A 13,897-nucleotide genomic window follows, 5' to 3' on the forward strand; every position below is an offset into this window, starting at 1 on the left:
GTCCATGTCTGAATTCTTTACATTTGATCCGGTGAGTGTTTGTTTCACATTGTAATTTAGGGAGCACACTAAAGAATTTGGTGTGTCATGTATTTCCTGTCATCACCACCAGCGTTGAACCCTGGTTCAGTTAAAACCAGATAGACAACACATCTAGACTTTGGTCGACCTTACACACCCGATATTTAGGTTGTGTCCAGTTTGGACTAAACCATAACTGAAATCATATTTTGAAGGTTGACTAAACTTTTCCCAGTAAAGTCTCCTCAAGTTACACATAATTCTGTAGCGACGAGGATAAAAGAGAAGACTTAACGACCCTGACCACTAACCGGATCAAAGTGGGACATCTCTGTGTACTGGGATTTCATTTGAGTGGACGTGAACACAACAGGACAGAATCTGAAGTCTATAGAGAAGAGACTAAAACCTTTTACACTCGCCCCCCCCCCCACACATTAATCCTCATGCACACTGCAGGAGAGCTTGTATGAACATGTTGGATGAAGTTTACATGTGGATGTTGACACAGGAGGCTCAGCCCCCCCCCCCCTCCACCACCACCCCCATCAGAAACAGGATGCAGCCCACAGCTGGAAGAGGGGTGGGTTTCCAGTTCTACTCCCAGTCATGTCCCCTGGTGTCCCAGTTAAGCACCAGAGCCTGGGACAAGTAAGACATTTGCCGCAGATGTTCAGGGAGGAAAAATGTGAAAAGACAAATTACCAGCCCCCATAAACAGGAGCATGTGGAGGTGGATCCCGGCAGGAGGACGGGTGTGTCCCGCAGAATATCACGGTGTCTCCGGTGTACTCACCCTCAGCCACCAGCTCCTCCACGGTCACCTGGTACCGACCCACCGCGAACACTTTCCCGAGGTAGCTGCTGACCCCGGAGCTGGAGCCGGACCCGGCCCCTCCGAGCCCGCCACTCTCCGACTTTGGCATCCGGGAAAACTTCTTCATCCTTCCGCCCCACCTCCCTCTCTCAGTTCGCCCGTCTGATGCTGTATAATACGCCCGGTTTAGTGGGTCAATCGAACCGACCCAGTTGAGTTGCTGTCCCCGTGTCCTATCTGCTTATCTGCGGGGTTTTCTCCTCCTGCATGCCCCGCGTCTGGTTCTTCTGGATGGACCAGTCGCCGGCGGGGGACACGACATTAAAAGCACGGCGGATGAGCAGGCGTTAGGCGGGATGATGCACCCCCCTCTTCGGCCTCTCGGGGACCACAACACAACACAGGCGAACACAAGTGTGGGTCCGTTAGCTGCGGTGACACATCCCTGCTAGCGAGCACCAGCCGAGGCTAGCGCGCATGAACTCGGCGGCGAACGGGTCAGGAGGCTGCGGGGACACAGGAGCGAGGATCCGGGGTGGGGGGGACAAGCGCGGGAAGGCGTCGGGAACCGGGGGTTATCAACACCTCCTCCCGGGAATATATCCAGCCGGGTGACCCCTCCTCAAATCCGGCTTGTTGTTCCACGGATACCTGCCCACTCCGCTGGAGGCTAGTTAGCCCGCTAGCTGCTGCTGCTGCTGCTGCGGTGTTGGTGGTTGTGGTTGGCGGCTGACGAGCGTCGCCAGGCGGCTGAGTCGATCCAGCCGCGCGGGCCAGGAGCGCGCAGTGGGAGCCCCGGTGCAGTCACGAGACAGCGGCTGTAGCTTAAGAGGTGTCCCCCGGACGAGGCGCCTTGGCTCGGTCCCTCTGGGTCAGCTCCGCTCCCCCGGGTCAGACTCGTGGTTCCTCCCCGACGTTAGGCTGCAGAGCAGGTGGGCGGTTTGTTGTTCAGCAGAGACAACCGAACCTGACACAGCCCCTGCCCCGCCCCCTGCCCGCGTTGTGATTGGTGCGGCGGAGTGGAGAGGGTATGGAAGAGAAACATTGCCAGACACAGTGTTACCTGTGATTTAAACAAAATACATAATAATAATCAGTCATAATTAACCGTCCCAATATTTATAAGATACAATCTCCTCACCACTGTGTATGTGGAGGTGGTGGTTGAGTCCACAAAACACTTTTTGACTTTCAGTGATAAACAGAGTTGCATTCAAATCCATTATAATTGATGTAACTGTTGATCCAAGTGTCTGGAAGCACCGACATTCAAATACGACTGGAAACTGCCTCATTAACACCTAATTCTTAGCCTAATATGATTCTCGCACAAACGTGGCTCCAGAGGAGAATATCAGAGGAAATATTAGGCCAAAAAGTTGGTAATGACAGAGTTTCCAATTGAATTTGAATCGCAATGGCCTTTTCTGGAGTTTACCTTTCACATAGGAAGAACCCAGGGGCAGTTTGTTCACGTCAAATGCTTTTACGAAAATATCTGGCACATTCAGGCTAAGGGGCGGAGCCCGTAGAGGAGCAGGAGGCGAAACATGACGCATAACTTCTGCTGTGGAAAGTTCAGGGTTTTTGTTGACAGCTCATCCACACCCGTGTCGGCCCTCATCACCAAACACTCTGTAATCCTGTTGTAATTCCAAGTTCGTCAGAGTCTCTCACGCCACAGTGAGATATTTGAATTCTTCCAGTTTCAGATCCGTCACTTGTTAGAAACAACATCAACACACCTGCTAGTTGGGAGTTTCTCACTATAGTTTACTTAAGGGATCAACAGGAAAAGTTCAGGACAACATGTGGAGCAACTGACACAAACATTCGGGTCTCCACATATCTCAGTGCACGTCTGACAGCAGATTAATCGCCAACAATTCTGACATCTGAATCCTGTCGTGAGTCATTTGTTTGGACAACAAAGTCCAAAAAGTTCACTGATACCAGCTTCAGCTTCACTGAATGTATTTTTCCCAACTGTAAAGTAAACACAACATCTTTGTGTTATTATTCTAATTCTTATTATTGTTTACTTGATAAGTTATAATGACGCCAGTTAAAGTTCTTTGTGGCTATATCCCTTACGTGTACCGTTTGTGTAGCTGTGCCTCAACCCCATATTAATATCTGGGTCACAAAATATGACGTTTGAAGAAATTCTATAGTGAAATCCCGACTTTATTGTTCACGTCTCGGCAGGAATGTTCTTCCAGAGGAGGCGCCCAGACACTACTCATCTCTAACTGGGCGGTGTCAGCCACAGACCGTCTGAGCAGTTTGGTGGAGGAAGGAGAAACTAAAAACAGGCTGGAAAAGAAGTTACTGCACAGAGAGAAAGAGACAAAGCTCCAGCTGCTCTAGAGCGACGTCGCCTCCTGCCTCACACTTCATATCAAAATAAAAATCCCCATCAAAGCTCTGTCCTCATCTGTGGCTGTGATCTGCCTGTGGAAAGCACTGCAGGTCTCTTTCACATCGTGAATCGACTCTAATGATGCAGCAGAGGAAGAAACAACAATGTGATTTGTCAGCAGACAGAGCCGGGAGGCGGGGGGGGGGGGGGGGGGGGGTAGACAGCTGCCTGCGGCCTTGTGAACAAAAGGCGAGTGTGTGGGCCGGAGGATCCAACACTTTTATTTCCTCGCCCTCTCATGTCTTCACCGTCGAACTCGTGCATCGTCCTCCTGAGTCGAAGAAACCGTGTTGGTCTGTGGATACTGGTCCCAGTTAGCACATTGAGGTCAGTGGTTGTTGGTGGAGCACATGGCGGAGATGGGGATTACATAAGAGACGAGGAGGAGCAGAGCCGGGTCACATGACCGTACAAACCCCCCCACACCTCATGTCTGGATACATCCTGTCTCTGGGGGGGGGGGTTCTTCACTCCCTGACACACTTATTGTTGTGCTGCTGCCGGTGAGGTGTATGACGCCACCTGTTGGTGTGTGAACACAGAAACACCGACATCAGGACAAACACCCGTCCTGCTGGAACCGGTTCCTGCGCTGACCTCTGACCTCTGACCTCCCAGCACAGCCCACTTACATCTCCCCAAAATCATACAAAACCAGTTCCACCTAGGTGACTGTAAAGGGCTTGATATTGTTTGGGAGGAAACTGGATACAGTCTAATAATTATTATATAATGTTGATCAATGGATTCACATTCTTGTTATTTAAAGATTTAATGCATCAAATTCAAGTCAATTCTGAATTATGAAGTTATTGCTGCATGTGGGATGTTGCAGCTTCACAGAGAGTGTAACTGGAAATCATCAGTAGGAGAATCTGGTTGAATCTCCGTGTCCTCGATGTTCCTATGATCGGTCATGCCGGCGGTTTGATTCCCTCCTGACACGGTGAAGCAGTAACGTCGGACTGGCAGCTCGCTTCATGAATGGAGACTTCACGGACAACCTTATATTTCCTGGAGTCACATCAGGAGGGAGAAAAAGCTACACTTAACACTTGGCATCTCACACACACACACACACACACACACGAACACACACATACACACACCAGTTCAGAGGCTGGAGCACAGTGAGGGAGCATGGGCGAACTTGGCCTACATTTCCCCCACGCTCCCACATGAGTTTCATTTTCTGCACTGGAGCGAGACTCTGAGAAATCACACTGTCACAGAAGATACAGTCACAAAATACAGGCTTCATACAGTAAAGAACTACAGACAGTCTGATGTTTAAAGAACTACAGACAGTCTGATATAAAGAAGTACATACTCTTAGATGTATAAAAACTACAGTACTGCAGATTATACTTGTCCTTCTTACTGTTCCAACTTGATGAGACAAGGCTGCATGAGTACTGTACTCGAGTCTTGATTCACATCAGATGTTTTACTTTGGTGAATCCACAATGTAAAAACACTATGAACCACAGACTGCAAATAAAGATAAACATCTTAATTATATAAACATAACATATTTTTTTACACTTTGTGCACTGAACAAAAGTATAACAATATATTCATACATCAAGTATCAAAGTTATAAAGTATGAAGCCAATTTCAATTTGTTCATATCATATGTGAACAGAACAACATTAATGTTGAGTAAAAGTATTATTGAAAAAAAATACTTAAAGCACCTGAAGGACATTTATTTATAAAAAAAAGGAATTTATTACCTCCACCACTAGGTTATGTGTTTGTTTACTTGTTTGTTTATTTGTTTGTCAGCAGGATTTTACACAAACGACCATCATTCAATTCTGAGAGAAAGATTTCTTTGACATTTTTGTTTAACTTTGACCAAAATCACATTTTGAACTCTGTGTACGAGCTGGTATCAGTCCCGTTACAGCCTGAGAGAAAGTCGGTCACACGAATGATGTGAGATACGTGTTTTAAAAATATTATTTTGTGCTGATAACCCTCCGACCTCTTCACTATCAAACACCAAACACACACACATGGAGGCCGGGGATGTGTGTGAAGCTGTCACAGGACGAGGAAGTATCTCTTCCTGTTTACTTTCAGTGGAGATAAAGACGGGGGGGGGGGGGGGGGGGGCTGCAGAGTGAAGGACTGTGGGTGATTATTGTGGCTTTAACAAGGAAAACGTCTCTGCCTTCAGGCCGTCATCCGCTTCAATAGCATGCGAGAGGCCTGAGTTTGACTGAGGGCCCCCTGCAGTTAGCAGAGACCTGGGGACTGAGGGCCCCCTGCAGGACACAGGGACCTGGAGAATGAGGGCCCCCTACAGGACACAGGGACCTGTGGACTGAGGGCCCCCTGCAGGACGCAGAGACCTGGGGACTGAGGGCCCCCTGCAGGATGCAGAGACCTGGGGACATGAGCTGCTGCAGCAGGACGAGGAACCGGTCTGGAGATCTCATCTGTATGAGACCAGCAGCTCCTGTTTATTACATCACAAACAAAACAGACAGGATTTATGAAACGTTATATTTCGTCTGTAGACGTGAGCAGGCGGCTGGTTCATTACCAGTCTATCCTATTTTAAAGGTTAAATGAGACATATCCAGGTTGATCATTTAGATTTGTGTTATGACTGTAGAATGTTTTTATTCTCTGATGTTCAGAAAACACCGTCCATCGGTGCAGCTCCTCTGATCAGCCTCTGTCTCAAACATCTGGTTTCAGCTCCTGTCTCTTTAAGAGCCTCAGGATGAACGTGACATGTTCGCTTGAAACGGTGTCACCGGGCTTCCAGGTTAGCTTCCTCTGTTGGGTTGTGTCAGAGGTGTTGGTCCAATCAGTTTCTGTTAGAAAATACCACAGTTTTTTTTAAATACGGCATTAAATACAGAGGATCTGCAGGCGTCACATTTATTAATAGACTGAACTGTGTTTTTATATCAAAGCTTTAACATTGTGATAAAAAAACAGAAACATTTTCAAGACTGAGAACTTATAACTATACTTTTTTTAGTACATTAATATTTAATGCTGTAGTTAATGTTGATTTCATGTCAATTAACAAACTATACAAGTTTAAACATATTCTGTTTATATATATTTTACACAACTTTTATAAGTAAAAGGATAAAATCCCTGTTCTAAACTAGTTGAAAAAGTCATTGGGGAAACCTGCTGTTGGCTCAATGTTGCCCCCTGCTGGTGACTTTGCTGAACTACCAGACTGTAAGTTGCATCTTCAGTAAGAGAAGATGATAAGAAAAAAAAACTTAAGGAGCAGCAGAGATTTGATTTATTATTTATTGAAGTCTGAAGAGAAGGAAGCAGGAAACAAACAGATCAGTTCATCACATCAGTTCAATGTGCAGCTGAAATCTTTATTTTCATACAATTCACATGTTTAAATTAATTTAGATTTGTCTTAAAAATCTGTGTTTTAACTTTTATTCAAACATTAAAATCTTTGATTTTGTTTCGCGTTGAAACTGCTTGAGTCGATCAACTTTGACAGAAAAGAGTAAACTGATAAAACTAAAAACACCAAAGATATTGTTTTTTAAATTTATCTATATATGAATTTTGCTGATTCGTAAATAAATGCTTGATCCATAAGCCCCAAATAAATTCCCATTAGTTGATTAATATACTGGATAATAATTTGAGTCACCTTATGAATTAGTTTAAAAGTTAAATACAAACGTTAAGTACTGGACGAGTGAAATGTGTCGTATTATTTGGATTTTCAGCAAAAGCTCATTATTACACAAACACACACACACATTTCACTGGATGTTTTCACGTTTTAAATTATTCTTAAAGTTTTTTTCCATGATCACACAGAAGAGAAGAAACATAAGTCAGAAGCTTTAGAGGGTCAGAAAGTTTCTTCTGGATTTAGTCGTCTCCTCCGCAGATCGCCTTCATGCACTTGCCGTAGTCTCCGGACAGATCCGACTGCAGGACACAACACAAACAAGGAGAAAACACACACAGACACACACACAGTGTCAGCTGGAACGTTACAGTTGATAAGTAAACTAAGTAGGAACCAGGTTTGTTATTTGTACAGTGGCCCTGAAGCTCTACACACGTAGACATATGTAAAAATGATACAAATAAAACCTCATTCATTTGACAACACACCCTGCAAACACTTTCAACATCAGTGAATGAGCAAACACACGCTGTTACACAGGTACTTGTCTGGTTGGTTGTATCGTTTGTGTGCATTGTCGATTAAATATTTGTTTTGCATGTGTTGTCTTGAGCCTCAGGGCCACCATTCAAACTCAACCTTCATATCTGGAATCAGTATTTGTTGCAGATGAAACAACGAGTTTAAAACAAGACACAAATCCTGAAAATGAATTCTCACGTCGATGGCCGAGAGCAGGGAGTAATCTTTGAACGCCTTGAAACTCTTTCTGATGTCCAGCATGTCGATCTCCGACCGGCTCACCATGATGCGGCACAGCGTCTCCTCACAGGTTCCAGCACCCTGAAAAACAGGATCCACACAGTAGAACCACATTCTAACGTCTCGGCCCCGGGCGCCAGCTGCTGAGTGCAGGCCTCTGGCTTCCTGTTCTGTGAGCGTGACACCTCAGAGGAATCTCTTCAGATCAGGCAAACGTGTTTTCTAAGACTCAGCGAGTCAAAGGTCAAAAGGTCACTAGGACATTACAGAACAAGATTCAGGGCCACAAGACGTCCTGTGGCCCTCAGGATGTTTTCTCACTAGCTGCTGTGACCTCGGGTCATTGTACATAAGTTAATAAATCATCTCCAGACAAATAGGACAAAATAAAAAAGGTATAAACCAGAGAGGCTTCAAGTGAAACGTGTTCTAGCTTCTAAATAACCAGAGTTAAAAATCCCTTCCCCCGAGAATGTAACACAACAGCAACGTCTCAAACAACCAGTTCAGCTGTAAAATAACAGAATGGACATAATTACTTTGAGTTCTCTATTATTACTTAGATCTTTAAAGTTGCTTCTTTTATTAATTATCAGTGAAATCAAACCAGTGGAGTCACCTTCATGCTCTTGTGCAGTCCCTCTGCGAAGTAGGTCGGAATGGACTTCACACATTTCACTGCAGGAGGAGAAACAAACCAGATTTAAAAACATTTCCACAATTCCACAAAGATTTTACTAAATGAAAAAACAGGTGAAATCATTAAAAACTTTCAACAAAGACACCATGTACTGCTTTTAAATATTATTACATTATATTTTCATGAAGGATTTAGAGCGAGGATTGTTTTATATCACTTTAACACTATGAGAACGTTTCATTAACATTTTCCCAGATTTTCTCAGGAAACCATTTCTGGATCCTGACACCTGACACACTTAGAGCACTGGTCTCTGTCCTCATACTTTTGGCCACACGGTGGGTGAGGTGATAAACCAGTGAACTCACCGATGGCCACCAGCAGCTCCTCCAGCTCCCCACTCATCTCGGACTCGATGCTCTCCTGCAGAGATTTATTGCCGAGCGTCCTGTATTCGACACAAGCTGCAGCAGAAAAACAAAGAGCAGGGACGTGAGCTGCTATTGGAGGAAACAACATTTAATTTAAAGAAAGAAATTTAATGAAAGAGGTTAAACGCCGGCTGAAACTAAACCAAAACCTGATCTTTGCTCATTTAGTTTTTTTAACTGTTTACTATAACCTTGTATTGGGACATTGTTTTTAAACTAGAGAAGCAGAACCAAGGAAGAGGGATTACAAATCTGAAATGCAGAACAGATATAATACAGATTAATACAAATATTACTGTCGAGTATGTTTTGAAAGTGACGTACTCTGTCTGAGTTGACTTAGGCTCCTCCCACACAGGATTTCAATGAACTTGGACTCATCAGTTCCCCACTTCTTCTCCGAAGCTTCGTGAAGAGCCTGAGTGAAAAATAGATACTCATTCAAAATGTAATCAAGAAACAATTATCATACAAATATATTTTTTTTTAAGTTTTCTTTTGTAAAATGCATCATGCGGCACCTTAGCGTCTTTTAGAGCCATATGTTTGTTAACACTGCTGCTCTCATCCCTTTTCGCCTGGAAACAAAAAGAAAAATGAAAAACTCATGAGACAAAGTAAAAATGAAATGTGGAAACTTTTTTGAAGAAGCATTTTTAAAAGCACTTTGAGTGTAAAGTTGACGCTGGAGGAGACGCCGAGAATCAAGAAAACATGATGTTTGATGTTTGAAGTGCCATATGATATCTACTCTCTTAAAATGGACTTTCTCTGTGTCCCGGGGACAAACCTCATTCAGGAGGAGCACCGCTTTGCCGAAGTCTCCGGACACTTCCTTCCTCAGGTCCTGAACCAACAGGTTCTCAGTTTCTTTGGGAGGAAAAACACACAGAATGAAACATTTGAGATTTTAGAAAAAGTCACCGCAAAACAGGAAATAGATCATTTCAAACAACTGATTTCTTGTCTCTTTGTATAAAAGAGACAAGAAATTAAAAACTATATCTTCTAATTCAAGATAATAACATTTCAATAAGATCAGAACCAGATTCAGAACTTTGTGTATTAACAAGATTTTTAAATAGTTGCAGATAAATTAAAATCTAGAGAAACTCATGACACAAAACAGACATGTCAAAAATACTGCATGTTTTTTATAATCATTTAAGGTTAAACTGTAAAATGTAAAGATTAAATAACATTTCTTTGTTTAAATAGTTTGCTAACAACCACTTAGGAAGTTTTTTAACATCCTGGCAGATGAATATCGATATCAGAATTTCTTTCCTCCCTTAAACATGGACCTGGATCGAGCTCCAGTCCCACGGGGTCTGTTCATGTCTCGTGTCTTTAGGTTGAAGACGTGCGCTCACCTTTCAGATACACGACGTTCAGAGCCTTGATCTCTGCGTTGGTTCTCGATGCAAAGATTTCAATCAGGATGGAGTCTTTGGATCCAGCTCCCTGCAACCAACACACACAGCTGCTTTATCAACAGCAGGTTCACATGGCTGCATTGATCTGCAACCTCAAAACGACCTAATCATAGATACTAACAATATTCAGGCTGATTTAATATGAAATGACCTATTATGACTGAGCAGAATCAGAAACATGGATTTAAATCTGTGAGCTCCTTCACAAACGTGTAAATAAAATGTGAGTTGCAAGTTATTGCAAAGTTTCTCACTAACAAGGACTTTAAAACAAGGATGATAAATAATATTTAAGGATGTTTGATCATTTAAATTCAACTCCTGGTTATTCCCACAACTGTCAAAGTCTTTAAATGTCCAGGTTTTCAAGGATGCGAGGGAATTTATTATTATTGTTATCAATCTTAATAATTGGGGGAAACACTGACTTTCATGGCCCTCATCACTTCGTGGCAGTCGAACTCTGCCGGAGTGGAGACCAGCGCGACCAGCACGTCCTCCATGTGCTTGCTGGTTTCACTCTTCAGGTCGTGAATCAACGTCTGCAGCGTTAAAACAAAAAGCATGTGAGCGCATGTAGTATATTCCCTTAGCTAATAGATATCCAGAGCACAGTTACAAACCAAAAATGATATGTTAATATGCAGCTAATGATTTTCTCTAGCATAGGTATAGATCATGATGACATGTTAATATCTTAAGGCACCTTGAATCGTATGTTCAGACCTTTAAGTATTATCTACAGATGTGTTCAGTGTGTTTCTCCTTGTCTGAACTGCCTATCGAATAATGAGAGGAGAGATGGTTTTCAGCGGATCCTTAAATCTTAAGGTACGACACATTCCCAAATTTAGGCAGAAGGCCCGGATGTGTGACCTCATTTTATTTTCACTATTCGGCCTGTGTGATTTCTCCGGGCAAACCATGGTGCCCGTCTGACCTGTGAAACTTCTGTGTAATAAATTCTGTTATGCTGCAAGTTCTGGGTCTGTGTCTCCTCTCTTCAAACACCAACTTCAACAGGACTCTACTGCTGTAAAAGATACGATACGCACAAAGAGAACAGCCACCAGGCAGCCGCACCCCGGCAGACACACACACAGGCCCAACCCTCACCCCTATAAACAGTCACCACAGAACAGGAAAATCACGATGAACCGTCAGGTCCGAGCTGCTCAGGACAATCATTTGAGTCTTTTGGAGTTTGAATCAAATCAACACAAACAAACGGACATTTTGTAAAACAAATTCTTTGAAAGGTTGCATAATGAACTGTGACTGTTGATGAATGTGTATTCGGGTTTGAACAAACAGAAACTCATTAGTTTCACACTTTGACAGAAACACCCGGAGCTGTGTGAACTTCACTTAAAACTCCCTCCGGCAGAAATGAAGTCAAACCAGCTCGAGGAGAAAATGTGTCAGAGTCGGAGTAAAGGGAAGAAAAACCTGATGGTTGGAATTCAGCCTAAAACCCTTTCTGTTCATACACACACACACACACACACCTAATAAAATATGCAAACGTGTCAACACACAGGTCAACACAGGAGGGGGGGGGGGGGGGGGTCTCACCTTGCCTGTGGACTTCTCATAGGCTTCCCTGATGAGCTGCCGCTGTTCGTTGGTCCTCTGGGTCAGAATCTCAACCAGGACCTTCTCATCGGTTCCTAAGAAGAAAGAATCACATGCGATTAATGCTGCGGCTTTTAAAAGTAAAGCTCTTTTTTTTAGTTTGAAGATCAAGTCAGAAATATCAGAGTAAAGACAACAAATAAAGTTTATTCTCTGAATTTAAGTTCTATGAGTGTGGGTGATTTTGTGTTTTCTTTTTATTTGTAGTAAAATAAAATAAAGTTTATGGCTCAACTGAAAAATGTCGAGATTCAATCACATTTGTTTGTCATGAGTTTGCTGACGTCTAAGGAATCATTGACCGTGATTAATAATAGTAACTAAATAAAAATATGGTCAAGCCAACTTATGAGGATGTGTATGTGTGTTTGTGTGTGTGTGTCTGTGTGTGTTTTTTACCAATTCCCTTCATGGCTTCCTTCAGGGCCTTAGCATCTTCCTCTGCGTTAAACCGGATTTTGGCCTTGATGCTTGCTCCCTTTTCCAAATGGAAGCAGAATAGAAACAATCATTCATTCATCCATTTGTTTTCCTCATCATCACCTTCATCACTTCATCACAGCTGTGTAACCGTCTCAGTAACAACAGCACCTACCCCTGAGTTGGTGGGGCAGGACTCCATCTCGTCCTCCAGGGTGTCCTGTGGAGAATTCAGATCAGATTTAGTTTGAAAAAGTCACGTTCAGTCGTTTCCTGTTCAATAGATTGAAAACATAGAACTCGTCTCACCCATAAAGAACACATGACGACAACAGGATCTTCTTCTGGAAACAAGAGGAGATAAGATAAGATAAGATAAGATAAGTTAAAACCTTAATGATATCACACACAGCAGCAGTCAGAATGAGGTAGAAGAGAGAATAAGAAAGTCAATCAAATCTAAATATATGACTTTATATAAATGATAGACACCTCTCACTTTATAGTTGGAATATAAATGTACCTGAGTAAAGTGCAGTGGCACCAAGTGTTTGCTGTAAACTCTATACATATTATAGAAATGCTTTGGGTAGAAAGTCACCATAATAAACTACAAACACAGTATTTTTTCAACAATACAGCGATAAAAACATGTAGGTAACATAAACATATCGGTTTAAATTCACAATAGTATTCAGATAGTATGAATACAGAAAGTGTGAAATCACAAAAAGAGGTTTACAATGTAAAATAATAAAAAGGTATCATTGGTATTTATTAATTATACAAGTGGATCCTTATTGCACATTATTCTATACGGTGTTATTTTAGTCGTAGGACAAGTGTGTGATCAGCTGAGTAAAGCAAATACACCGGTGAGCCTCCACTAAATGTTCAGTGCTGCAGCTTCTCATCACACACACTCACAGACACACAAACACACAATACCATGAAGCAACAAACACAAATAACATCGAGGTTGAAAAGACACAACAACATATTTCCAGTAAACAGTGAAAGTCTCACCTGAGCTGCGGAGTGAAGGAGTGAAGGAGTGAGCGAGTGACCGAGTGAATGAGTCTCTGCAGCTTCTGTCTCCGGTATATGTCCCTGTCAGTCACAGGGACACGCCCACCGCGCAGAGGTGCGTGTGCTGCCTTCAGGGCCCAGTCGGACCCCCCCCCCCCCCCACCTTTCCACTTCGCTCAATAAAAGGTTTTTGTGTTAAACACCAAATACAGTTTGATTAAAGGTTGTAATTGAAAATAAAAAAATGTATAGTAAATAAAAATAAAGTTTATTGCTTCAATCACACTTTTTTGTCATGAGAGTTTGACGACGTCTAAGGAATCATTGACTGTGATTAATAATAACTGAATTAAGATATGGTCAAGCCAACTTATGAGGATGTGTGTGTGTGTTTGTGTGTCTCTCTGTGTGTGTTTTAAGGCAGAGCTGCACAGGACGATCATTTGACACATCAATACAAACAAATGGACATGTGGTAAATTGTGTTTTCTTTAAAAAGGTTGGATAATAACCTGCGAGTGTTGATAAATGTAAATTAGAGTTTGAACAAACAGAAACTAATTAGTCGACACCTTGATGGAAACATCCTGAGCTGTTTGAATTTCCACTCTCGCTTAAACGCCCGCTGACAAAAATGAAG

General features: G+C 42.8%; 2 protein-coding genes across 4 annotated transcripts in view; both read right to left on the bottom strand.

Annotated features, from left to right (window-relative positions):
• The window catches only part of bmp2k (BMP2 inducible kinase), a 35,013-nt gene extending 33,249 nt beyond the window's left edge, over positions 1-1,764 (bottom strand). For both annotated transcript variants that reach the window (XM_062381321.1, XM_062381320.1), the window contains exon 1: positions 818-1,764. In XM_062381321.1, the coding sequence (XP_062237305.1) occupies positions 818-965 (148 nt within the window). In that variant the 5' untranslated portion in view covers positions 966-1,764. The remainder of the gene's footprint in view (positions 1-817) is intronic.
• A 4,771-nt stretch (positions 1,765-6,535) lies between these two features.
• anxa3a (annexin A3a) lies at positions 6,536-13,294 on the bottom strand. Of its 2 annotated transcripts, none has more exons than XM_062381343.1 (14): positions 13,255-13,294; positions 12,538-12,572; positions 12,404-12,448; positions 12,208-12,286; positions 11,749-11,843; positions 10,602-10,715; positions 10,111-10,201; positions 9,528-9,607; positions 9,259-9,315; positions 9,062-9,155; positions 8,675-8,770; positions 8,286-8,344; positions 7,625-7,747; positions 6,536-7,203 (listed from the first exon to the last, which is right to left on the bottom strand). In XM_062381343.1, the coding sequence occupies exons 2-14, from the start codon at positions 12,550-12,552 to the stop codon at positions 7,144-7,146; spliced, it is 1,008 nt and encodes a 335-aa protein (XP_062237327.1). In that variant the 5' UTR covers positions 12,553-12,572; positions 13,255-13,294; the 3' UTR covers positions 6,536-7,143. The 2 variants fall into 2 exon arrangements, with proteins under 2 accessions (XP_062237327.1, XP_062237328.1); XM_062381344.1 differs by having other exon boundaries at positions 12,538-12,569; positions 13,255-13,274.
• Positions 13,295-13,897: the final 603 nt, after the last annotated feature.

Source organism: Platichthys flesus, chromosome 3, assembly GCF_949316205.1.
Source record: "Platichthys flesus chromosome 3, fPlaFle2.1, whole genome shotgun sequence".
Lineage (NCBI taxonomy): Eukaryota > Metazoa > Chordata > Actinopteri > Pleuronectiformes > Pleuronectidae > Platichthys > Platichthys flesus.

Coding starts and splice junctions, on each gene's coding strand:
- anxa3a (XM_062381343.1), bottom strand. Junction 10,202..10,601: donor AAGTGATGAGGGCCATGAAA/GTCAGTGTTTCC, acceptor TGTTGGTTGCAG/GGAGCTGGATCCAAAGACTC. Junction 9,316..9,527: donor CGGTGCTCCTCCTGAATGAG/GTTTGTCCCCGG, acceptor TTTTGTTTCCAG/GCGAAAAGGGATGAGAGCAG.